The following is a 25,874-nucleotide window of genomic DNA, read 5'->3' as shown; positions in this document are numbered from 1 at the left end:
ATTGCTTTTGTGTACTTCAGCTTTTTCAGACCAGACTAACTCAAGTTTGGCTTGACTAAACACCCTGTGTAGATAAGCCCAAAACTCTAGTGTTTGTTCTGAGGTAGCACTTGATTTAGTCCTTAAAATAGAGCTTAATTAAGTAGGACTTAGTGATTAGGACTTGTGCTAGTCAGCTGCACAAGTCCGCAACATGGTTGATGTCAGAATTCTAGAAACTAAATATAATAAAGGTTTGAGCCTGCTTGTTTATGTATGCTTTTCTATTAGAAGCAGTATTACATATTGAATAATGTAAAATTACTCATATTGCAGGAACACCTGAAATGGTTCCACATGAGGCAGATGTAGTTCCATGTAGTGGTCTCCAATATTTTAAATCTTAACATCATCAATGCATACAAAATACCATGGTTTTTTAAAAGCACATAAATAAAACACCAATAGTATATTTTGTGTCAAATAATATTCTTTACTGTTTTTGTGACATTTTTGGTACATAAAATTGTATTTTATTTGGTAGTCCATTGTGCATTATTCTTTTTCAACCTAGTAAATGGAGTATGCTTGTGTGTGAAGTGTAGGTAGGAGATTAGAGAGTACTGGTAATTGCAGCTACCTAGTCGAAATACTGGGTTTTCTTCTGGATGGAGTTGTTTTTCACAGTTGATAGTTATTTGACGTTTTGTTTAAGATCTACATTTAAAATCTAAATATCGGTTTGAAATAAATAATATAACATTGATATATCCACATATGAATAAGATTTGCCCTAGAACTATGTAAAAGTGAATTTTGCTCCAAAGAAATGTATAAACCAAAAAAAGTTGTAATGCTTTGATATTAAGCAGGAGGTCTCTTGTAAAGCGATACACCAATGAATATGTGAAGGTTTATGTGCTAATGAGTAGTGTTATACACGAGAGTTGGTATTTGGCTAGATTATGGACCCTGGTTAGTTTAACACTGGCCATTGTTACTGGTTGCCATCAGTGCTGGTGCTTCATTTTCAGTTTTTGTTGTTTTGTTTTGTTTGCCATAAATGAGTGAGAAATATAACTTAAGACTTTTTGAATTTTACAGTAGTTATGCTTAACTGAAATTGCACATGCAGCAGAGAGCAAATTAAAATTCTGTTGGGTGATTTTAGGATGTGTTCTAAAAATAATGGATTCACAAAGCAAAAAATTAGATTCATTTTTTAAACAAGGAGTTAGACATGCTTAAAATACTGTATACCCAGGCATCTTTAATTTTTTTAAAGTACTAGCCCACAAGTTAAAGTCCAAAGAGCAACTGATTATAATGTGAGGCAAAATTTTAGTAAAAATGACCGTGTTTATAATGAATAGTGTTTATTCAAACACTAATACTGTCTGAATTTCATAAAATCTTTTTCATTTTTTTTCCATTCTGGGAAGTCCTAAGCCAGCTTTGCCTGGTGACACAGAGTATTTGCTTTTCTTTTTTTAAAAAGTTGATTTCTTTCCTGCCAAGAGAGAAACTGGCTACAATTGGAATGTAAGATTCTTGTCATCAGTCAAAAACTGGCTTCCTTATAAGGCGGAAAAGACAGCATGGAAGCTGGCTAATGAATCCACTCAGATTCTGAATCTTTCTTGTTGGACTGAGCTTGGAGCAAAAAGCCTCATCATTTATCATATATTTTTGGATAACTGTGCTGGTCACTAGAATGTGGGAGAAATAGCAATAATTGTATCTTCTCTTTAGTCTGCAGTAATGCACGTTGATTGAACCAAGGACCTGGGAATGGTGAAGATGAGGATAGTAAGCATTTGTGCACATTTGTCAATCTTTTTATTTAAAATGTCTGGGGATGGTTTTTTTCCTGTATCAATGGAACCTATTCCCATAGGATTCAAGACTTACTCTTCTAGAGAAGTGGCCAAGAGAATGTCTATATTCATGAAATAGATCATTTAGCCAGCTACCGTGCAATTAGCATATTCTTTTATCAATTAGTTTTAACTTGATATTAGTACTTCCTTCAACATGACATTCAGATGTTGAGTTCTGGTCTGGTCTGTATTCACTGTTGAAGTGGCATGTTAACTTTATACCAGTTGGTATTTCTTTCATTATTGAGCTATAGGGTGACCAGACAAGAAGTGTGAAAAATAGGGACAGGGGGTGTGGGTAATAGGAGCCTATATAAGAAAAAGACCCCAAAATCGGGAGTGTCCCTATAAAGTCGGGACATCTGGTCACCCTACTGAGCTATATTGCCTGTTTGAAAGTTCGATTTCTAGCTATATGGCCGTTGGGTAAGAGTACTTCATAAATTTTTAAATTTCTGGTTTTCTTTCCTGTTTTCAAATCCTTCACATATGTTTCATCTACCCTGTTGGTGAAGAATATGGATTTAGTTCATAAAAGAATTACTTTCCACCACTTTATCCATATAAATTACTCTCAGTAAAATGTGGTCTTTTATAGTCTGTGGCACAAGTCCTAGCAAATCCGATCCGTATATATCTATTTGAAAGCAAGAGTGTTGTGGCCTCACATGTATATTTTTAAACACCCAGAATGTGCTAGGTGCTAACATTTTATATAGGTTTAAATTTAATATTTAAGGAAAAATAAGAAAGCATAATATTTTCTATTCTCTTTAGTAGATGTACAAATTAAATTTTAATGAGAGAACAATTTGTTTTAAAAAACCCTGCAGTATATAGGAGTATAAATTGTGTGGTTATCTCAGAATTCGTATGACCTATCCAAATATGCATGCTGAAATCAGAAGGCAAGACACAAATATTGCCTGTCTGTATTTAAAATAAATTCTAAAGATAGACAAGATTAGAGCCCACAAATCTGAGGAAATTGTAGAGTACTGGTAATTTGGTTATACTGCATCTTTCCAGCATTACTATCTATATTATCTTCTGCATGCAGCTGCTGACTTTGCATAGATAAACACAGCTATTAAACTGTCACGTACTGAAGTTTAAAGAGCACAGTCAACATTTTGAAAGCTGGTCACTCAGGAATGGCATATTTCATCCTTTTATATTCCATTATTTATTCCAAAAAATTGTTGCTTCCTGGTAATTAAAACTGAAAGCACCTTTGTCAATTTGCTCTATATTCCAGTGCAAATATCTGTGAAGTGAGATCAATTTAATACCTTGTGGCTAGAATTATATTTAGCTGTAGGAAAGCATGCATCTTAGATTAGTTCAGAATCAAAAAGATACTGTAATACCTGTCTTCAGAAAATGAAATGGCCATGTAAATCATTTGTCCAAATAACACTATTTCTTTAAACATGGTTGTCAGCCAATTCTGATTATGTAAAGATCGAATTACAGCAAATGATGGTGTATTCTAATTAGGATGCCTCAGACTTGCCAACTTTTAACTGATAATTTGTATTCATATTAAAAAGTTAAATTCTCAGTCTGTTGCATTGGGATTCACATATAATTTTCTATATATTATATTGAGATACTTCTCTACAATTAGGCCAGGTCTACTCTAAAACATTTGCCAGTAGACCTAATGTCAGTTTTGGGTATGTTTTTTTTTCTTTACATTTCTACACCAGCAAAAGCCTAGTGTAGACACAGAAAAAGCACTTTTCCCGCAAATATAAATTGTATATAAACAAAAATATTTGCTGGTATAGTTATACTAGAAAAACCTCCTATAGTGTAGACCTCACCTTCGCTTTCTCACTTGTTGATCACAGCTTTATTAGGTTATATTTCCTAAAGTTTTATAGCAAAGCCAACTCCTTTTCTATATATCAACAGAGGCTGTTTGGTAAATATTTACCAGGGCCGGCTCCAGCTTTTCAGCCAACTCAAGCTCTTCTTCCTTGCCCTCCCACCTTCAGTTACTGCCTGCTGTGTGCCTTCTTTGTTTTCTAAACTCAGCAAATCTGTTCCTGAGATTTATTTCTCCTTCGCTAGCCAATCTTTTCCTCTGCGTGGTTCTCGTAGTCACTTGCTTCCATTGGCCACATTTCTTATCCAGCAGTCTCCTCTCAGAGTTCTTCAGTCCAGCTTGCATCTGCAAGTCTTGATTTTTCCTTCAGCCTCCACTTGCCTTCCCTCCATCATCTGCTCGAATCCCCTTTAAAACTCAGCAGACCTTCCACCTGCATCTCCAAAGCTCAGATCTTCTCTTCCATCCTCTCTGTCACACAGCACTTCGTACAAATGAAGCTCTTTTCAGGTACCTCCTCCATGATCATATACATCCTGCAGCTTCCACATCATCTTCATTGTCTCTTCTATTGCTTGGGAAAAAGAAAGGAAAAAGAAAACATAGATTACGTTTCCCTAAAAGGCAGATTGTAGCAACGCACCTACATTTAATTTTTAGATTTCTGCCAAGAGTTGGGGTCGAATTTACGGTGCCTGGATGTTTGTCAGGTTTAATAGTAAAAGTATGTTCCCGTAAGCCAATCAGGTTCTGTCTGCTGGTTAGCAACCCTCTTGGTAACTTTGTATTCACATGCACAGTAATCCATTTAGTGTGTGAGCTTTAGGCTTGAGCCTAACTGTAGAGTTTAACTCTTTACTGAACAGTGTTATTGTTCACTTAAAAGGGTTGTGGGGGCCATGCCCTAGCCAGGTGCATGACTGAGTAGTGTGATTGAGATTCCTTGTGGCTAGATAAGAGCCATGGTTTGATACTCAGGTGTGTGCAAACTAGTTGGTAGAGTCTGTCAGCATTAAGAGATTTGGGGGGTGGGGGTGGTATCTTATCAAAATATTGTTCAAAGTATTGATCAAATATATTATTTTAAAATCTTGTATTACGTTCCTTTCCATCATCTCCTTGTCAGTAAATTATCCTAAGCCATGATTCTGAAGAGCATCCCTATTTAAGACAGCGCTTAAATGCGTGAATGGAATATAAGTACATGTTTTAAATTATGTGCTGTCCTGTATAGGGATTTAAGTATACACATAAATGCTTTTCTGATTCAGGGCCTTGGTCCCCCATCCTACAAACACTTATGCACATGCTTACCTTTGAAGTCAATGAGGCTACTTGTGATAGTAATGTTAATCATATATGTAAGTGTCTGCAGGATTGGGACCTTTAGTTGTAAGATCTTGGTGCAGGGACTCTTGCTTTTTTCTGACTATGTGTATGGCACCTAGCAAAAATTTGAGAGCACTGGCTCTATTTCAGGAAAGCCTTTTAGCACAGGCTTATGTCCATTACTATTCAGGAAAGCACATAATCATTTGCTTAATTTTATTTAGTTATATTCGTACAACTTTCTAGTCTTAACATACTTATGTCCAACAGGCCTTATATTGACTTAGCTTAAATAAGGAATCAATGTTTCTAAACCGTTTTAGTTAAATAAGGCCTTAGGCCTGGTCTACACTGCGGGGGGGGTCGAACTAAGGTACGCAATTTCAGCTACGCGAATAGCGTAGCTGAAGTCGAACTACCTTAGTTCGAACTACTTACCCGTCCTCACGGCGCGGGATCAACGTCCGCGGCTCCCCCGTCGACTCTGCCACTGCCGTTCACGGTGGCGGAGTTCCGGAGTCGACGGGAGCGCGTTCGGAGTTCGATATATCGCATCTAGATGAGACGCAATATATCGAATTCCGAGAAGTCAATTGCTATCCGCCGATCCGGGCGGGTAGTATGGACGTACCCTTAGCCTCCAATTGAGATCTGAAGATTTCTGTTCAGTTTTTGCTTTAACATTGTATTACTAGAGAGACTGTAGACAAGGCCACTGTAGTCAGTGGGATTGAACCCAAATGCTTTATTTTGACTACAGTGTTCCCAGCAGAGGAATGGTGGATGGAATTAGTTTAGAAGTCCTAGGTAGCTGCTGTTCTTAAAAGATGATAGAATATCTTTCCTGTGGTATTCTGTTTAAGGTGACTATGAATGATTACACTTGCTGTTTGAACAAATACTTATAAATAGTGACTGCATTGTGCATAAACACACGTTTTTATATTGATTGCTCTCATTCCTACTATGTAGTATAAATCTTTATCAGATTGTATCAGTATATTTCTTATTTTTAATCAAGAAGACCTCTTTCAGCAATGTTTTCAATCTGTGGATAGGTTCTAAGAAAATGCTGAGAAGTGTTAAACAAATACTCCTTATTTCTTCTGCATTTTGATGTAAGTACTATTATTTCTTGTGACTTTAGCATACCCTAATTTTATTATCATAAATTGCTGTATAAATATCTTATGAAAAGTATTTTAAGTCAGAAAGATGACAATAATTACATCTGCATGCTCATTCATCACATGTACGTATTTATTTCCAGTGAAATGGAAAATTTAAATTTAGGATTATTGTTATCCATATTACCTTTATCAGTGAAATAGCATCTGCTCACAGTTTATTATAAAGTAGGAAGAATGAGTCTTTTCAGTTTATGCATTTGCTGTTCCGAGCTATATAAATTGCAAGTAATGCTTAAAGTTTTGCATATTTTTCAACATTTTTTAGAATAGAAGGCAACCGACAAGAAATTCAGAACATTTATTAAAAACTGTAGTTGAAGTATCACAAGTGGCAGTTTATCGCTTTTCATTACTTACTTCAAAGGCTTCCTATAAGGAGATGAGAATATGTGGCTGCTATATGAAGAGCAAAATCCCTATCTAGTGTTCCAGAGTGAAAGTCTCAATTAGACTGATTTTTTTGTATCTCACTGGATATAATGGATTTATCTAATAGAATATCTGCAGTATATGTATCCGACAATGACCTTTTTATACAGTAAGTTAGCATTGTCTTATTTCAATTATTTCAACTTGCTGCCAAATTTGCCTAGAGCAAGGCCTGGCACACAGTATTAATTCTTCACTTTGCTTGTGTAGCAGATGGTGGCCAAAAGGTGTTCAGGCCCCTAATAGTGCAGAAGTTGAAAGGGCAAAGAGCTCTGAAACTTGTACTCCTTCAAAGTTTTGACTCTTCGGTATAGAGTGTAGTGTTCCACTTTCAAAAATATACTGTTTGTATCAGTACTTTCTTCTTCGAGTTCTTGCTCATATCAATTCCAATTAGGCGTATGTGCACCGCGTGCACGATCATCGGAAGATTTTTACCCTAGCAACACTCGGTGGGTCGGCTGAGGGTGCCCCCTGGAGTGTCACCCCTATGGCGCCGGATATATGCCCCTGCCGACCCAACGCCCCCTCAGTTCCTTCTTACCGCCTGTGACGGTTGTTGGAACTGTGCAGCGTGGCATAGCTGATCTCCACCTCCCTAGCTTTACTCGTTGTACTGTAGATAGTTGTTTAGTTAATAGTTTAGCAGTTATTAGTTTAGTTAATAGTAAGTTTGTATATAGTGTAGATAGTTCTTGGAGGGAACAGGGTTCATCCCTTTCTCTCCTCCCCGGTACCAGGGACCATGCCCAGGTCCCTGGGTTTCAAACCTTGTTCGGCCTGTTTCAAGCCGATGCCTACAGGAGACCCCCACAACTCCTGCTTGAAGTGCCTGGGGGAATCCCATCAACCAGATAAGTGTCACATTTGCAAGGCTTTCAAGCCTCGAACAAAAAAAGGAGCTGGACTTGTGTTTAAAACAGCTCCTAATGGAAGCGGCACTTAGCCCAGCGCCTTCAGTACCGCACGCAGACCAGACGGTCCGAAGCGCACCTCCGGCACTGGAATGACCCAGCAACAGCAAAGACTCTCGGCACCGGACGTCTCCGGCACTGGTACAGTCGCGACATCGTTCGCTGTCTCCGCGGCCCAAGAAGCAGCACAAACCACCTGCTGCTTCTGTACAGTTGCAGACACTGCCTGAGGCCCCATTGGGGCAACGGACCGGACCATCTCACTAAGGCTCCAACTCCGGCACCACTGACTTTGGCACCATCGATTCCGGCACCACAAGGGCTGTGAGTCTGGTGCACACAAACTCCCCGGTGCGCACTGTGGTTGAGCTCGGCCTGCCATCTATGCCGGAGACCTTCTCCACCACTCGGGACCTGATCCCGCTGATGGAGCCTGGACCGCCTCAGCCCCCGGCACCGCTGGTGCGGACTGTCCAATCTATAGGCAAAACTGCCTTCATGTGACCCTCCTCACAGAGTGAGACAGCTCAGCACCGATCTCGGTCCCGGTCCAGGTCTTGGTCCCAATCCCGCCGATGGTCCCAGTCCCGGCACCGATCTCCATCTTGGCGCCGGTCGTACTCACGGCGCCGCTCCGCTTCATGCAGGTCTTCCTTCCGGTACAATCAGTACCGATCCGGGTCCCGGCATCGGTCCCGGCACTGGTCGCCTTGCAGCCGATCCCAACACCATAGATCCTCGTTGAGATCTAGATCAGCCTCCCGGCACCGTCATGACTGTCGGTCCCGATCCCGAACAAGGTACCGCTGAAGGTCCCAACACCAGTCTCCAGCTCCCAGGCACAAACTGACAGAGCGGGACAGTGCAACGCCACATGGGCATGTGGCCCCTCCTTGGCCTTCGCGACCGAATTCATCGTCATCCCAAGCGGGGAGTGGCTACCACACCCAGGGCCATGATGCTGATGCTGCTAGCCAGGGGCAATATGAAGGACAGGATCCTGATCAGGGACCTCCACAATGGTCCGTCTGGACTCCTTGGGCATACCACCAAGCCCAAGGTGCCCCCTCAGGTGCTTCTCGATCCGCCCATTCGGAGCATCGGATGCCTGAGGCCACTGTGAGCTGTCCTCCCCCGGTAGACTCGGAGGCGACTGTCCTGCCACCAGATCAGGCCCATGCCACCACTGTAGTGGACCTAGGGCAGCAAGACCCTCCCCAACCAGAGCTTCCCTAGGATCCACTTGTCCCGGGGGTATCCTCTTCCTCCTCCCCTGACGAGGCAGTGGCAGGCACATCCTCCTCTGGTCCACCACCTATAGATCTTCGTGCACACCAGGATCTCCTGCGCAGGGTAGCACAGAACATGAACCTGCAGGTAGAGGAGGTGGTGGAAGTGGAAGATCCGGTGGTGAACATTTTATCGGCCGATGCCCCCACACGAGTCGCCCTACCCTTCATTAGAACCGTCCAGGCTAATGCCGATATGATCTGTCAGTCCCCAACGTCTATTCCTCCCATGGCCAGAGGGGTGGAGAGGAAAAACATGGTGCCCTCCAAGGGCTATGAATATCTCTATGTTCACCCTCACCCTTGCTTCCTTGTGGTGCAGTTGGTGAATGAGAGAGAGCGACATGGCCAGCAAGTGCCCGCCCCTAAGTCCAAGGATGCTAGGTGCCTGGATTTATTCGGGTGAAAGATTCATTCCACTGGGGGTCTACAGCTCAGGGTAGCTAACCAGCAGGCCCTCCTGAGCCGTTATAACTATAACACCTGGACCTCGATGGGGAAGTTCAAGGAGTTGGTCACCCAGGAGTCCAGACAGGAGTTTGCGGCCTTGCTCGAGGAGGGCAAGAAAGTGGCGAGGACATCCCTGCAGGCATCTTTAGATGTGGCGGACTCGGCAGCTAGAACTCTAGCCTCCAGTGTGGCTATGTGCCGCATCTCATGGCTACAAGTGTCCAGTCTTCCACCGGAGCTGCAGCAGACCATTCAAGACCTGCCCTTTGATGGCCAAGGGCTGTTCTCTGATAAAACTGACCCCAGACTTCAGAGCTTGAAGGACAACCGGGCCATCATGCGATCACTGGGCATGCATACCCCGGTGACGCAACACAGACCCTTCCGGCCCCAGCCTCAGTGCACCTACCCTAACCCTCGACCACGGCAAGACTTCACCAAAAAGCGTGGCCGTGGTAATCAGAGGAAACAATCTAGTCCTCAAGGAGGCCAGAATCAGGGCCCCCCAAGCTGTCTGCTGGGCCCAAACAAACTTTTGAAGGTGCGCTCAAGGATGGAGCACTAGTCTCCTTACCGGATCCTTTCACGCCTTTCTTCAACTGCCTCTCCTATTTCCTCCCTGCATGGTCCAGCATAACGTCAGATCGCTGAGTCCTACGCACGGTGGAAACTGGATATCATCTTCAGTTTGTTTCGCACCCCCCCCTTCCCACCCTCCCTCCCCGTTCCTCTTCAGGGACCCCTCTCACAAGCAACTCCTCTTACAGGAGGTACAGGCGCTCCTGGCTATTGGAGTGATAGAAGAGGTCCCAAAGAACTTGAGGAGCAGGGGGTTTTACTCCCGTTACTTCCTAATCCCCAAGGCAAAGGGGGGTCTACGGCCCATCCTGGACCTGCGCGGACTCAACAAATTCATGTTAAAGTTGAAGTTCCATATGGTTTCCCTGGGGACCATTATTGCTTCCCTGGATCGTGGAGACTGGTACGCCGCCCTCGACATGAAGGACGTGTGCTTCCACATAGCGATTTACCCACTACACAAGTGATTCCTTCGCTTTGTGGTCAACCAGCAGCATTTCCAGTTTACTGTCCTTCCCTTTGGCCTGTCTACAGCGCCAAGGGTCTTCACAAAATGTGTGGCTGTCGTAGAGGTCTTGCTCTGCCGACGTCGAATGCAGTGTTTCCATACCTCGACGACTGGCTCGTTTTGAGGTCCTTCCGAGCTGCAGGTGCAGTCTCACGTTCGTGTCATCATGAGCTTTTTCAAGCAACTTGGCCTGCTGCTCAACATTGAAAAGTCCACTCTGGAGCCTGCACGGAGGGCGATCCTGGACTCGAATCTCGCCAGGGCGTGTTTACTGCAAGCCCGCTTCCAGTCCATGATGACCATGATTCATGGCCTCCAAAACTTCCTGATCTCAACAGCACGCACATGCCTCGCTCTTCTGGGCCACATGGCCTCGTGCACTTTTGTGACCAGACATGCCAGACTATGCCTCTGCCCACTTCAGACCTGGCTCTCGTCAGTGTACCGTCCAGGCCAAGACAGCTTGGACACAATTCTCACTGTGCTGACGGAGGTCTTAGCCTTTCTGGGTTGGTGACTAAACCCCACCTTGGTTTGCGAGGGGATGCCATTCCATGCCCCACAGCCCTCTCTAGCCCTGACTACGGACGCGTCATCTCTGGGCTGGGGCTCTCACCTTGCAGGACTTCGGACACAAGGTCTTTGGTCCGCACAAGAAATAACCCTACACATCAAGATAAGGGAACTGAGAGCAGTACGCCTCGCGTGTAAGGTATTCCACGAACACCTTCAAGGCCGTTGTGTCACAGTCTTCACAGACAACACAACGGCCATGTTTTACATGAACAAGCAAGGTGGAGCGTGGTTGTCCTTCCTCTGTCAGGAAACCATACATCTCTGGGAATTTTGTATAGCCTACTCAATCAACCTGGTGGCGTCGTTTCTCCCAAGAGTCCAGAAAACCTTGGCAGATCGCCTCAGCAGGTCCTTCCTAGCTCACGAGAGGTTGATTCGCCCGGACGTTATCCATTCTGTTTTCCAGAAGTGGGATTTCCCCACATAGACCTGTTCGCCTCTCGCAAGAATCGGAAGTGCCAGGTGTTCTGCTCCTTCCAGGGATGCTGCCTGGGCTCCCTGTCAGACGCCTTCCTGATAACCTGAAAAGGCCACCTCCTCTATGCCTTTCCTCTGTTCCCACTGGTCCACAAGGTCCTTCTCAAGATACGCAGGGACAAGGCCCGCTTAATCTTGATCGCTCTGGCATGGCCCAGACAGCATTGGTACACCACACTCCTCTATCTGTCGGTGTCCAAACCAATTCCTCTACCATTGTGGCCGGATCTGATAACTCAGGAGCACGGCAGGCTATGCCATCCAGACCTACAGTCCCTCCATCTCACAGCATGGATGCTGCATGGTTAACTCAATCCTGAGCTGCGTTGCTCCAGTTCAGTGCAGCAAGTACTCTTAGGTAGCAGAAAGCCCTCCACTAGATCCACGTACCAGGCCAAATGGAAGCGCTTCTCCTGCTGGTGTGCCCAGAACGATGCTGTCCCTCTGGAGGTGCCAGTGCTTACCATCCTAGAGTATCTCTGGTCCCTGAAACAGCAAGGCCTAGCTGTCTCATCCATCAGGGTACACCTAGCAGTGATTTCAGCCTTCCACCCTGGCGAGAATGGGTGCTCAGTCTTCTCCAGTCCTATGCTCAGTAGGTTCCTCAAGGCTTTTTCATAGAGGAAGATTTTGCAGCATTTCCTAAAAGTGGTTAGATTTGCCTGCTTTCTAGAAGTTTGTTCCGTGGCCAGTTCCTTTGACCAAGAATACTGTTGCCCCTTGGCCTGAGCAATTAACTAATTTTCAAAGCCTTGGTTGGTTGCATTGGGATAAATTGATTAGGCATCTCAGGTATTTCTTTGGTGCCATCCTGTTATAAATAATGAGTGCTTTTAGATTAGTCATGGACCAGATGTCAGATGGTGAAGCTCAAGTTTAGTTTATTAATCAAAGAGTAGGCATCTAGGCTCAAACAGCACAAATAGAAAGGATGGCATTCACGAGTCCTGTGGTCCAGTCCACAGCTCATCCTATCCCAAGGTGAGCTATGTAGACCCCTTCTCCTTGTTTATCCCATATTACAATTTGTGATTTGCTTCTGTAGCTTAGCATTAACAAATCATTATTAAATGTCAACTTGTTAGCAAAGGCTTTATATTCTATTTTGTCTATATTCCCATCAACACAAGCTTATCATACATATAATGAAACTTTAACTCAAGCAAAAATAAGCTTTTTCATACACCTGCACATTGTTATGCTTCCCTCAGATGTCTCCATCCTGTGTACTTTCTTGTGATTTCAGTTACAGCTTAGTACAGTAGAAATCTTGTTAAAAAATCTAGTGTGAAAGCATGTTATGCTGCTTTGTTTTTTAAAGTAAATCTGACCGCTAACTCTACTATATTTCTGTTACTTTCTACTTAGGATCACTCTCAAAACCTTATGGGAGTCTTGCATGACAATTACTTAGCATCACCCTGGGGTCTGCTTAGTCTTTAGGCCTCTCTATGCCAACACAGTTTGTTTACAAACATGATACATGAAGTTCCATTTCCCTGAACATAGTAGTACCAAACAGCAGGCTATTTCCTTGCTCACAATTTCCAAGCCTGCCTTTCCAGTGAATACTTTGCCCCACAGAGCTCTGTCTCTGCTCCCCCACAGGACCATGCTTACCACTGCTTTCTCTTGCTGTCTGCTGCTTTCTCTTTAGCCCACATGGTTTGGCCACTGCCATGGGTAGTGGCTTTTATTGTTTCAGCTCTCTCTACACAGAGGCATATTTAATTGCTAAGCACACTCATTGACTTTAGTCATGAGATTGATTGCATTAACACCTTCCAGCATAACAAAATGGGTTTTGCTCTCTGTTACTCCTTTGATCAGGAAAGTAAGTGACTTGCAAGCTTTGCTGCTATTTAATATAACAGTAGTAAGCAACTGTTCTACCAACGAGCAGTTTGGATTTTCTTCAACTGTCCCATGCTGTTTGAATTTTGTGTCTTGATTGCTCACATTCAAATCTTTTGTCATTTTGGCCATGTCTACATAACAAAGTTTGGTTGATACAAGTTATGCTGGCGTACAGCCACCAAAGAATGCATATCATTCAGATGTGTATATGTTTGGCTGCTTGCATAGGTGCTGTACTCACCAGGAGTGCTTGCACTGATGTAAAATGCAGTGCACTACGGGTAGGTATCCCAATGTGCCCCATGCAGCCCTCTGATGGAGTGCCTTTGAGACATTTTTGCAGTGATTTATGAAATAGGAGCAATTTGTCCAGGGATATCTGGGAGCCAGGGGTCAAATTCCCACCATTCCACTTTCTGCATTCCATAATGCTTTCCACATCCTATAATTTTTGCACTGTTTCTTATAATTCTAACAATCCCACGCATTACTTTTCTCTCTCTGCCATCTCTCTGACAGAAGCATGGGCTGACTTCAGTACAACTCTACTATTTGGGGCTAATATGGGATGCACAATTCTCTGGTAGCTCCACATTGTGGAGCGCCATTTCTGGGCTCAAGAAATGAGCACTGATTGTTGGAATAGCATCACAATACAGATTTGGGATGATGAGCAGTGGTTTCAGAACTTTTGGATGCAAATGGCCACATTCCTGGATCTGTGTCCTGAGCTTGTCTAAGCCCTCTGGTGCAGGCACACCAAAATGAGAGCCTCATTGACAGTGGAAAAGCAAGTGGCAGTCTCACTCTGGAAACTTGCAATGCCAGTTTGCTACTAGTTAGTGGACACGGGGAGGGATAGCTCAGTGGTTTGAGCATTGGCCTACTAAACCCAGGGTTGAGAGTTCAGTCCTTGAGGAGGCCACTTAGGGATCTGGGGCAAAAGTCAGTATTTGGTCCTGCTAGTAAAGGCAGGGGGCTGGACTCAATGACCTTTCAAGGTCCCTTCCAGTTCAATGAGATAGGTATATCTCCATATATTATTTATATTATATTATTAATCCTTTTGGAGTTGGAAAATCCACAGTGGGGGCCGTTGTGATGCAAGTGTGCAAAGCCATTAAGTGTCTCCTGCTTTGCAGGACTGTGACTCTCAGTAATGTACAGGAAATGGGGGATTGATTTGCAGCAATGGTATTCCTGAGTTGTGGCACGCACATCCCTATTTTGGTGCCAACCCACCTGGCCACAGAGTACATCAACAGAAGGGGCTACTTTTCTATTGGTATGCAAGCACTAGTGGATCATGGGAAATGCTTCACTAGTATCAGTGTGGGCTGGTCAGGGAAGGTGCATGACCTTGCCCTTTGTATTATTGAATTTTATCCCATTTCTGTTACTCCACTCTTCAAGATCATCCGTTTTTTATTCCTGTACAATATTCTCATTCTACTCTGTATTGATAATACCTCCTAACTTTGTATCATCAGCAAATGTAATGAGCACACTCCTACAGCTTGGTCTGTAGCTTTTCTCTACAAGATTTTGGCCTTTGCTTGGAATGCAAATTGCAAATAGTTTTTATATAGTTGATATTTAAATTAATTCTAAGCCTCCTGTACATTTAAGTCCTTAAGCTCTTTGGTGCAGTTGTCTTCTTTTACTACTTCCCTTAAGTCTGCCTTTTTTAAATAAAAAAACCATAGTTGAAGACCTGGTTTTGATTATCCTTCCACTTACTTTAAATGGAATCAGCTCCTGATCATTTGATCGAAAGCTATTTCCTCACTACTTACCAACACCAAGTTAAAGTTGCTTGACCTCTTGGTTTAGTGATGATTTGATGAAGAAAACTATTGTCATCTTTTAGAACTCAGGACTTTTCAAAAAGCTGCCAGCAGGGATGTTGGTGATGTTAAAATGCCAATGGTGATTCTAGGGGATCAAGCCTGCCTTTTGCTCCCCTGACTCATGAAGCTGTGGGATGGCCCCATCAGCAGTGCCCAGCTCAGCAGGTACAGAATGATGGTTGAATTTGCTTTTTGTAGATTGAAGGCACGTTCCACCACTTCCTTCCCCGGCTGCAGCCCTGCAAATCTGCCTTCCACTCATTAGCAACTGCCAGATAAAGACAACTTTTTGCTGGCAACCAAGGGGTTGCTAATAAGCGGAATCTATTTGTGTAGCTATGGTTCTCCTTGTTGTCCCACAGCATGCAATGGTAGGGGTAAGGATGTACACAGTGATGCCAGGTGGTATGATGGGGGCATGTAGGGAGCAGCAGTTATGGAGTTCTCAAGGCTACAAGGCTGCAGAATATGGGATCTTTGAGCCTGCATGTCAACCATGGTGTGAAGCATTTTTTTTTTTCTTGTCCTGGTGCATTTCCCAATGTGCACCTCTTTCTCTCTATCCTTTTTGCCTCTCCTGAAGCAACCATTCTCAGTCTTTCACTATGGTCGTGTTCTGATGTGCCCTCCAAACCCTTTGATCAGTGGACAAGGCAATGGTGGGTTGGAGAATCCCATAGAATGTATCCTTCCCATGGTGGGGAGCATGCCAGAAGCTGCTGATCAAAACAGATACACACCATTAGATATATGGTCACAATGGTACTAGAAAAACCCTTTATATGAAATGCCTATTAACACCTCCCTACATCTCCGCTCCGCAGCTCAAACAATGGTGAGTACAGCATAGAGCAGAGGAAAGGGGAATTCTGTGGCATATTGTTATAAAGTCTAGGAACCCATCTCAGGATATAGATATAGGGAAATGGCAGAGAATATATTGACACTATTTTCACTGACAGTGGTGATTTTGGCTGGTATCTCATACCTCAGGGTGACAGAGGCACAGACAACCAGGTGCTACTGGCTTCCCGCAGCTGCCCGGTCCCGTATGTTGCTAGCTTGTTTACTGCAGTGGTGCCAGCACAACTCATCACAGAGTGCTTTGGGAAAATGTCCTGGCACAGTGGAAGAAACAAGGCTGCCATCCCTAGAAATCTTTGGGCGAGGATAGCAGAGTATCCCCATCAAAGCGTAATTGAGATCTCTGAAAAGGATAAAAAGGACATCCCTATTCAGATATGCAGAGTACTCTTAAACCACATAGGGACAGCAAACTAAATGCAAGATAAGTTTGGCTGTACCTCTCTCCATTTTGTTCATTTTCTCTTAACCATAACAGTTTCTGTGAATTGATTTTATATAATGTTTTATTTTTAGACTGTTTATTTGATAATTATAGCTGCAGACAAGGTTCTAAATAAGTGATAAATGTTTCTTTGTTTTGTCTTCCAGAACAAGTACACAGACATTTAGATCAACATGAGGTGAAATACTTGCAATTTGCTTTCCGTTGGATGAATAACTTGCTGATGAGAGAAGTTCCCCTGAGGTGCACCATAAGGCTATGGGACACATACCAGGTGAGCACTTTCTTTGTGGTTGCATACTTCCAATTAGTGATGTAGGATGACATCATTTTGAGGTGCTCTCCTTTTATGTAAATGTACCTTTCCCTATTTTTCAGTATGGGACAATGACTACAATTTTGCCTCGTTGCTGTACACAGTACATAAAATGAATATATAGCTTTTCCATCCACTGGTATCATCTGATTTGATTGAATACTTCACCTCAGACTTTCTGCTTTATTCTAACATAATTGTAACATAATCTACAAATTGTTGGTCTTTTTCTGGCAGAAATTAAGGTAAAGTGAGAAATATTTTATTTTAGCTGGATAGCATATGTCAAGGCTGAATCCCCATTTTGTCACTTTGAGTGCAGAATGTGAGGGCCTGCAAGGATTCTAAAAATTAATTCGTGCCACTCCAGACTTGTAACCTTGGGAGTTTAATACAGCTTTTCTCTGACCTTGGCTTGGTAAATGCTGCCACCACCCAAAATGCAAAAAACGCCCTTGGGTACAGGAAGAAGCACATGGAAATTCCTCCTTGTAGGATACCCTTAAGTCCTTTCACCACCCCTTCCCCTCCAGGGAAAAGCTGAGAAAGAAAACAAAGGAAATTGGCTGTTGCCACCAGCGAATCGAACAGCATATGCACAAACCTCTTAGGACACCAAAAATCCAATCCTGTTCTTAAAAAAGGTAAATTTTATTAAAAACAAAAAGGAAGAAAATACATCTGGAACTTAGGCTTTTGCTAGATTTTAAAAGAGCAATTTCAAAAAATTAAGCACCCAAAATAGCTTTTTTGGGGTTCAGCTTAAAGGTTACAAGCAAACCAAAGCATCTGGAGTTAGCACAGAGGAATCCACAAGCCAAAATAAAGAAATCCGATCACGTTATCTAAACATTTCCTATCCAAATCATTCCTTCTAGGTATGGAAGATAATTTTTCCTGTGAACCCTGCACAGCATTCCTGCTTATAGCATTGCTGCACCGTGTCCCTGCAGCTCAGAGAGAACAACAGACAAAGGGAAAGGTTTTTTTTCCAATTTTAAAAAGTTCTAGCCTTCCCATTGGCTCTTTTGCTTAGGTGCCCACTTTTTTTTCTTTACCTGGGGGACTTTTTAACCCTTTACAGGTAAAAACAAGTCGAGAACCAAGAGGGATTTTACAGCTAACTGGCTGGCTAGGTGTCCATCAAACGGAGGTACCTCACCCCACTTTATTTATCACAGCATATTATATGGAAGCAGTGTTACCTGCTGGTTAAAGCAAGAAGTGGGATAAGGACCTCTGGATTCTGTTGTATTCTATTTATGAAAATGCTTACTGTTTATTTTGTACGTTTGGGGCATATCACTTAATTTCTCTCTTCCTCAATATACTCATCACAAAAATATTTACATTTATTTGTCTGGGTGAAATGTTGAGAGCTTTGGCTAACATTTTTAAAGTACATAGAGATCCTCAGATGAAATGCACTATAGAATTATTAATTTACTAGTTAAGTACAGGCTTGATCATTTATACCACTCTGATCTGAAAGTGACACATTTTGCTTAAATTACTGTTTACCAGTTGGTAAAGCTGGTGACACATTAAGTGCAACATTGATAGGCAAGTACTTTAACTATGATGGGGTCTCACTTTTAGTCAAGCTGATCTGAGCACAAGATTTGGGTAAGTTGGAGGTAGATTCCCCCTATTTTTAGCCTCCTGAGACCTCCTTTAAGTAGACCAGCCTCTCTAATTTATGATCAGCTCTAACTGCCCCAAGGGGCTATTCTTGCAGCTGAAAATATCCCATAGGATAGAGCATATCCCTTTTTGCTGGGGAAATTCTATGGTTGCCAGTTAAGTCCCTTCTGCACTGACATAGCAACATAAAAGACATCACTACCTGCGAGCGAATCAGGTTCTGTTTTAAGCTTTAGACTAGTAACTTCTCTAGTATAATATAATCAAAGAGTAATAATTATCACAATAGTTAAAATAAACCTGAATGTGTAAATAAGGGCTGCAGAGACCATGAATTATAGGTTTTGTTGGGGTAATGTTATGTGGTGTAACTGTTGCTGTCACTGGAAAAGTTCCATGTTCCTTTTGAGATTCTGCAGATTCCTGCAGTTTCTGTATGATCCATTTCTGCAGAAAGCCATATATTGTGATGCAGATTTCCTTGCTGTGCCTACAGTATCTTTTAAAATCTCCAAGTTCTTTCAGGTAAAGAAGTTTATTTTGCAGCAGTTGCCTCTCCCCGAGTGGTAGTATAGTGGTGAATAACAAAACTATACAAAATAATATGCAATTTGAGGAATGACAGTTGTCTCATAAAGTGCATATGCAGTGGCTTAGCATTGTTTAGGTAATGAGTATTTTTGTTAGTGTGGCGAAAATGTATTGAGGTGTAAGTGTGTCCCTGGCAGATTTGGAAGTTATGCTCTCTGTATATAATATGGTTTATGAGAAATGCTTATATAAAGTGTGTCTCACAAGCTAGCAGCCAGAATTCACTATGCCTGTGGTCTGTGACTGGATTGTTCACTAAGGGGATGGAAACTGTGTTGACCTCTTGGGTCATCTGCTTCAAGTTGATTTTCCCGGAGAACCGAATATTTCAAGCTTTGTGGCATCTACCTGAGCTTTATCTGCCTCGGTAACATATGCCGTCTTGGTATTTACTGCTTTTCTTGCATGAATCAAATACTAAGAAAGGGGGAAAAAAAAAGTCTGCAATGATGAGTACCACTTCTTGAAACACTTCCTGTCTTCAGTCTTCCTGCCTTTGCAAACAAGCACATGGTGTCATCAGAATTGTCAGTGCTCAGATCTACATCCACTCGATGCATGCTGTAGTGTCAACACCTCTTCATGCCTCTTTGTCGTTGAGGAGGACATCATGATTTATAAGAGAAAAAGTGGAAGATGTAGAATTAAAATGCTAAACTAGCAATATGTTTAACTCTAGATAGCATAGATTAGTAAGTGTTGATGAAAATATAGTGCGCAGACTGGATGTTTTTCTAAAGGACATGTCTAGTTCAAACCGGAGTTAATACAGGGAAGTCCCATGGCCCGTATTATGCTGCAGGTCAGATTAGATGAACACAGTGGCCCCTTCTATGAATAATCTATCTTAGATTTTACAGTATCAAGCACAGTCCTGCCAGTAGCTGACTTTCTGTCTAACTTAATTGAGATTTAATCAGCTACGTGAAGTAGGTTGTTGTATACATACTCCAAAATTATTGTAAGTAAGCCAGTTATATGACAATAAAGTTTTGCAAAGGTTCACAGATTCCCCATAACAAAATGCATAGGTGTTCTGTAACTGTGCTTTGATAAATCTGTAAAAATATGGTACTGTCTTTACAGCAGAACTTTACAAACACAAAATACATTTTGAAAAGGAAAACTGCTGCTTGACAACAACATTTAATGTTCATTCCTACTAAAACAGGGTAATTAGAAGCACTATACAGCTTGTACACACAACAAGGTCTATGATGCGGGCTTCTTAGCTTTAAAGATTTAGTTTCATTTATTCTTTCCTTAATTTGGATTGTACTTTAACAAGAGGAAGTTCAACTTTCTTTGACTTGGCTTGTTTTTTATGTGAGAACAAGTGCCTTTGATTAGCTACAGTGTTCCTTTCAAAGGTTACTTTCTTTTTTTCTTTTCCAAATTGCTAAATTATTCTCAGGACACTGAAGTTTTAAATCTTTAGAATTGAATTATGTGAACTTTGTTGGAATCAGATGTAACAGTTTCTGACTGTGGAATCTTTAATACAAGACCTCAGTTTTATTTTCTACTTACAAGAGGTAGATAAAGAATTATTGGGGCACTGGGCACAAAGAACTGGGATAGCTCAGTGGTTTGAGCATTGGCCTGCTAAACCCAGGGTTGAGTTCAATCCTTGAGGAAGCCACTTAAGGATCTGGGGCAAAAATTGGTCCTGCTAGTGAAGGCAGGGGGCTGGACTAGATGACCTTTCAAGGTCCCTTCCAGTTCTAGGAGATTGGTATATCTCCAATTATTACCTATTACCTAACTTTTGGGCCCCCCAACACCTCCCTTGCCATGGGGCCCCCCTCCCCGCTCTTCCTCTTCCCGCAACAGCTACCCCTTGGCCAAGCCAGAAGCTGGAGTCGGGCCATGGTAAGATCCGCCCAGGGCCGGTCTTAGGGAAAATAGAGCCATGGGCAAACTTGTATCTTGATGCCTCTGGCCCGTATAGGCTCCCCAAATCCCCAGGGCTCTGCTGCCTCCCCCCGAGTCCTTAATTTATATTAAAAGAGGAGCTGGGCTCAGCCCTAGCAAGCCCCGGCACAAATTAAGCACTGGCTGGGTGGCCAGATAGTAGCAGCTGCTGGCTGTGTGCCTAGGTCTGAAGGCATTGCCAGCAGCAGCAGCAGCATAACATAAGAACATAAGAAAGGCCATACCAGGTCAGACCAAAGGTCTATCTAGCCCAGTATTCTGTCTACTGACAGTGAACAATGCCAGGTGCCCCAGAGGGAGTGAACCTAACAGGTAATGATCAAGTGATCTCTCTCCTGCCATCCATCTCCATCCTCTGACGAACAGAGGCTAGGGACACCATTCCTTACCCATCCTGGCTATTAGCCATTTATGGACTTAACCACCATGAATTTATCCAGTTCCCTTTTAAACGCTGTTATAGTCCTAGCCTTCACAACCTCCTTAGGAAAGGAGTTCCACAGTTGACTGTGCGCTGTATGAAGAAGAACTTTCTTTTATTTGTTTTAAACTGCTGCCCATTAATTTAATTTGGTGGCCCCTAGTTCTTGTATTATGTGAATAAGTAAATAACTTTTCCTTATCCACTTTCTCCATATCACTCATGATTTTATATATCTCTATCAGATCCCCCCTTAGTCTCCTCTTTTCCAAGCTGAAGAGTCCTAGCCTCTTTAATCTTTCCTCATATGGGACCCTCTCCAAACCCCTAATCATTTTAGTTGGCCTTCTCTGAACCTTTTCTAGTGCCAGTATATCTTTTTTGAGATGGGGAGAACACATCTATATGCAGTATTTGAGATGTGGGTGTACCATCGATTTATATAAGGGCAATAATATATTCTCAGTCTTATTCTCTATTCCCTTTTTAATGATTCCTAACATCTTGTTTGCTTTTTTGACCGCCTCTGCACACTGCGTGGACAACTTCAGAGAACTATCCACAATGACTCCAAGAACTTTTTCCTGACTCGTTGTAGCTAAATTAGCCCCCATCATATTGTATGTATAATTGGGGTTATTTTTTCCAATGTGCATTACTTTACATTTATCCACATTAAATTTCATTTGCCATTTTGTTGCCCAATCACATAGTTTTGTGAGATCTTTTTGAAGTTCTTCACAGTCTGCTTTGGTCTTAACTATCTTGAGCAGTTTAATATCATCTGCAAACTTTGCCACCTCACTGTTTACCCCTTTCTCCAGATCATTTATGAATAAGTTGAATAGGATTGATCATAGGACTGACCCTTGGGTAACACCACTAGTTACCCCTCTCCATTCTGAGAATTTACCATTAATTCCTACCCTTTGTTCCCTGTCTTTTAACCAGTTCTTAGTCCATGAAAGGACCTTCCCTTTTATCCCATGACAGCTTAATTTACGTAAGAGCCTTTGGTGAGGGACCTTGTCAAAGGGTTTCTGGAAATCTAAGTACACTACGTCCACTGGATCCCCCTTGTCCACATGTTTGTTTGACCCCTTCAAAGAACTCTAATAGATTAGTAAGACACGATTTCCCTTTACAGAAACCATGTTGACTATTGCTCAACAGTTTGTTTTTCTATGTGTCTGACAATTTTATTCTTTACTATTGTTTCGACTAATTTGCCTGGTACCAACGTTAGACTTACCGGTCTGTAATTGCTGAGATCACCTCTAGAGCCCTTTTTAAATATTGGTGTTACATTAGCTAACTTCCAGTCATTGGGTACAGAAGTGGATTTAAAGGACAGGTTACAAACCTTAGTTAATAGTTCCACAACTTCACATTTGAGTTCTTTCAGAACTCTTGGGTGAATGCCATCTGGTCCCGGTGACTTGTTAATGTTGAGTTTATCAACTAATTCCCAAACCTCCTCTAGTGACACTTCAATCTGTGACAGTTCCTCAGATTTGTCACCTACAAAAGCTGGCTCAGGTTTGGGAATCTCCCTAACATCCTCAGCTGTGAAGACTGAAGCAAAGAATCCATTTAGTTTCTCTGCAATGACTTTATCGTCTTTAAGCGCTCCTTTTGTATCTCCATCATCAAGGGGCCCCACTGGTTGTTTAGCAGGCTTTCTGCTTCTGATGTACTTAAAAACCATTTTGTTATTACCTTTGAAGAACGGCTAGCCAAAAACTCCAAACTCCTCTTTGGCTTTTCTTATTACACTCTTGCACTTAAGTTGGCAGTGTTTGTGCTCCTTTCTATTTGCCTCACTAGGATTTGACTTCCACTTTTTAAAAGAAGTATTTTTATCTCTCACTGCTTCTTTTACATGGTTGTTAAGCCACAGTGGCTCTTCTTTGGTTCTTTTCCTGTGTTCTTTAATGTGAGGTATACATTGAAGTTGGGCCTCTATTATGGTGTCTTTAAAAAGCACCTATGCAGCTTGCAGGGATTTCACTTTAGTCACTGTACCTTTTAACTTTTGTTTAACTAAGCCCCTCATTTTTGCATAGTTCCCCCTTTTGAAATTAAATGCCACAGTGTTGGGCTGTTGAGATGTTCTTCCCACCACAGGGATGTTGAATGTTGTTGTATTATGGTCACTATTTCCAAGCGGTCCTGTTATAGTTACCTCTTGGACCAGCTCCTGCACTCCACTCAGGATTTAATCTAGAGTTGCCTCTCCCCTTGTGGGTTCCTGTACCAGCTGCTCCATGAAGCAGTCATTTAAAGTATTGAGAAATTTTATCTCTGCATTTCGTCCTGAAGTGTAATGTTCCCAGTCAATATGGAGATAATTGAAATCCCCCACTATTATTGAGTTCTTAATTTTGATAGCCTCTCTAATTTCCCTTAGCATTTCATCATCACTATCACTGTCCTGGTCAGGTGGTCGATAATAGATCCCTAATGTTATATTCTTATTAGAGCATGAAATTTCTATCCATAGAGATTCTATGGAACATGTGGATTCACTTAAGATTTTTACTTCATTTGATTCTACATTTTCTTTCAAATATAGTGCCACTCCCTCCCCGCACGACCAGAGAAGTAAGGGTGGCATGTTATATGGTGTATTACCACCTTACTTTGTGCTGCACCATGCCGCCTCTGCCCATAACCCCTGCACCCTTCCTGTTCCCCTAACTCCTGCACTCTTCTTCTGTGCCCACATGGGGAAACTGACCTGGATGCACGGAGCAGCAGGCACAGCTGCTCGTGCACCCCCAAGAGGACTGGGCGGGGAGAGATGAGGAGCAGTGTCAGGGCTCCTTGCAACCAGGTCACTTTCTCCACCCGGGCTGCATAAGGGGAGGACAGGAAAGCAACAGTTCCTGATGCTCATCTCACAGCACAGCCCGGTGGGGAAAGTGACCTGGATGCATGGAGCGCTCGGTGTTGCTCCTCGCCCTCCACTTATAGCTCCCTAGGTGGGAATGGAGGAATGTTATGGGGAAGCGAGAAATATCTGTGTCACTGCTCGCCTCCCCCATGCATTGCCTCTGCAAGTTTGTGGTTCTCCCCTGGCAGCTCACAACTCTGCACTGTGTCCCCCTAACCACATTGCCTTGGGCGGTCACCTGGGTGGCTTGCCCTATAGGCCAGCCCTGAGGAGCTGCCCAAGGAGTTTGGGCCGCTGTGGGGAGCCCTGGACCCTCCACTTGCCTGGATGGCACTCCCTGGGGGATGTGCACATGGGCCAGGGGCTGCTCTCGGGCCCCTCAGACTCCCGCACAGGAGAGGTGGAAGTTCTTAGTTTCCCCACAGCAGCCTGGGCAACTCTTACTATGGCCCAGCTCCAGCTTCCAGCCTGGCCAGGGAGCGGGGCCTTGGGGGAAGAGGAGGAGCAGTGGGCAGAGCCAGAGTTCCGGTGTTAATGCCTCCACCCCCACACTTCTATCCAGGTTCCTGCGCTCTTGTGAGGGTCATCAAATTGGCCAGGGCCCCTGGGCATGAACCCCCTAGGCCTGTGCATTATTCTTTCACTGCTTCTTACCCTCATGTCTTTATATCCTGCATTTTCTTTCAAACCTGGGATCACATTCTTGGCACAATACTTTGGTACGGTGCAATATTACAATGTCTGAAGTTATGCATGATTGGCAGGAATTTAACAGATTTATGTGCGTTTATGAAAAGGAAGTAAGACAAGTTACATGTCTGCTCCATTCTAAAAGAGCCTGTAGTTGACATGATAATGATTTAAAAGTTTCTTTGTACACTTGCAACAAATACTATTGCCATTTCTATCTTTGTACTTACATGATTTAACAACTTTTATTAGGAATGGTAGAGATGTCAATCCGTACATCTTCCATGGTCTGCCATAGTAGATAAATGTTACAGAATTTTATGCCTGTTATCAACAACTCAAAAAAAGCAACCCTGATCTGATTTAAGGCATTTCATAAGAGTTTGTAACAAATTTGGGATTTCTTCTTGCCTTACTTCAGTTTAATTTTTCTTCTTCGAGTGATTGCTCATATGCATTCCAGTTAGGTGTGTACGCACCGCGTGCACGTTCGTCGGAAGATTTTTACCCTAGCAACACTCGGTGGGTCGGCTGGGCGCCCCCTGGAGTGGCGCCACTGTGGCGCCGGATATATACCCCTGCCGACCCATCCGCCCCTCAGTTCCTTCTTACTGCCCGTGTCGGTCGTTGGAACAGTGGAGTGCGGCTTAGCTGACCTCCACTTCCCTAGCTACTCAAAGTTTCTCTCATTAATTCTGTATATATAGTTCAGATTTATATAGTGGTAGTTAACTTTATTCGTTTGTAGTATAGTTAGTGTATAGTTCACAGGGGTTCGGGGATTATCCCCTTCCCCGCACCCGGTGCCGGGTACTATGCCCGGTTCACAGGGTTTCAAACCGTGCTCGGCCGGCCATAAGCCGATGCCGACAAGAGATCCTTTCTTAAGTGCCTCGAGGAATCTCACCTAACAGATAAGTGCCGCATTTGT

At 43.0% G+C, this 25,874-nt stretch overlaps 1 protein-coding gene across 8 annotated transcripts in view; it reads left to right on the top strand.

Moving 5' to 3' along the window:
• Positions 1–25,874, top strand: part of TBC1D22A (TBC1 domain family member 22A) — a 421,974-nt gene that overhangs the window by 236,949 nt on the left and 159,151 nt on the right. For 6 of the 8 annotated variants that reach the window (XM_039515243.1, XM_039515232.1, XM_039515281.1 and 3 more), the window contains exon 11: positions 16,597–16,724. In XM_039515243.1, coding sequence (XP_039371177.1) covers positions 16,597–16,724 — 128 coding nt within the window. Of the gene's footprint in view, positions 1–1,731; positions 1,789–16,596; positions 16,725–16,828; positions 16,898–25,874 lie in introns of those variants that run through there. The other 2 variants (XM_039515258.1, XM_039515290.1) reach the window with 2 other exon arrangements.

The sequence above is a fragment of the Mauremys reevesii genome, linkage group 1, assembly GCF_016161935.1.
Source record: "Mauremys reevesii isolate NIE-2019 linkage group 1, ASM1616193v1, whole genome shotgun sequence".
Lineage (NCBI taxonomy): Eukaryota > Metazoa > Chordata > Testudines > Geoemydidae > Mauremys > Mauremys reevesii.
The sequence above is the reverse complement of the archived record's forward strand: the minus strand, read 5'-3'. Positions and strand labels throughout refer to the sequence as shown.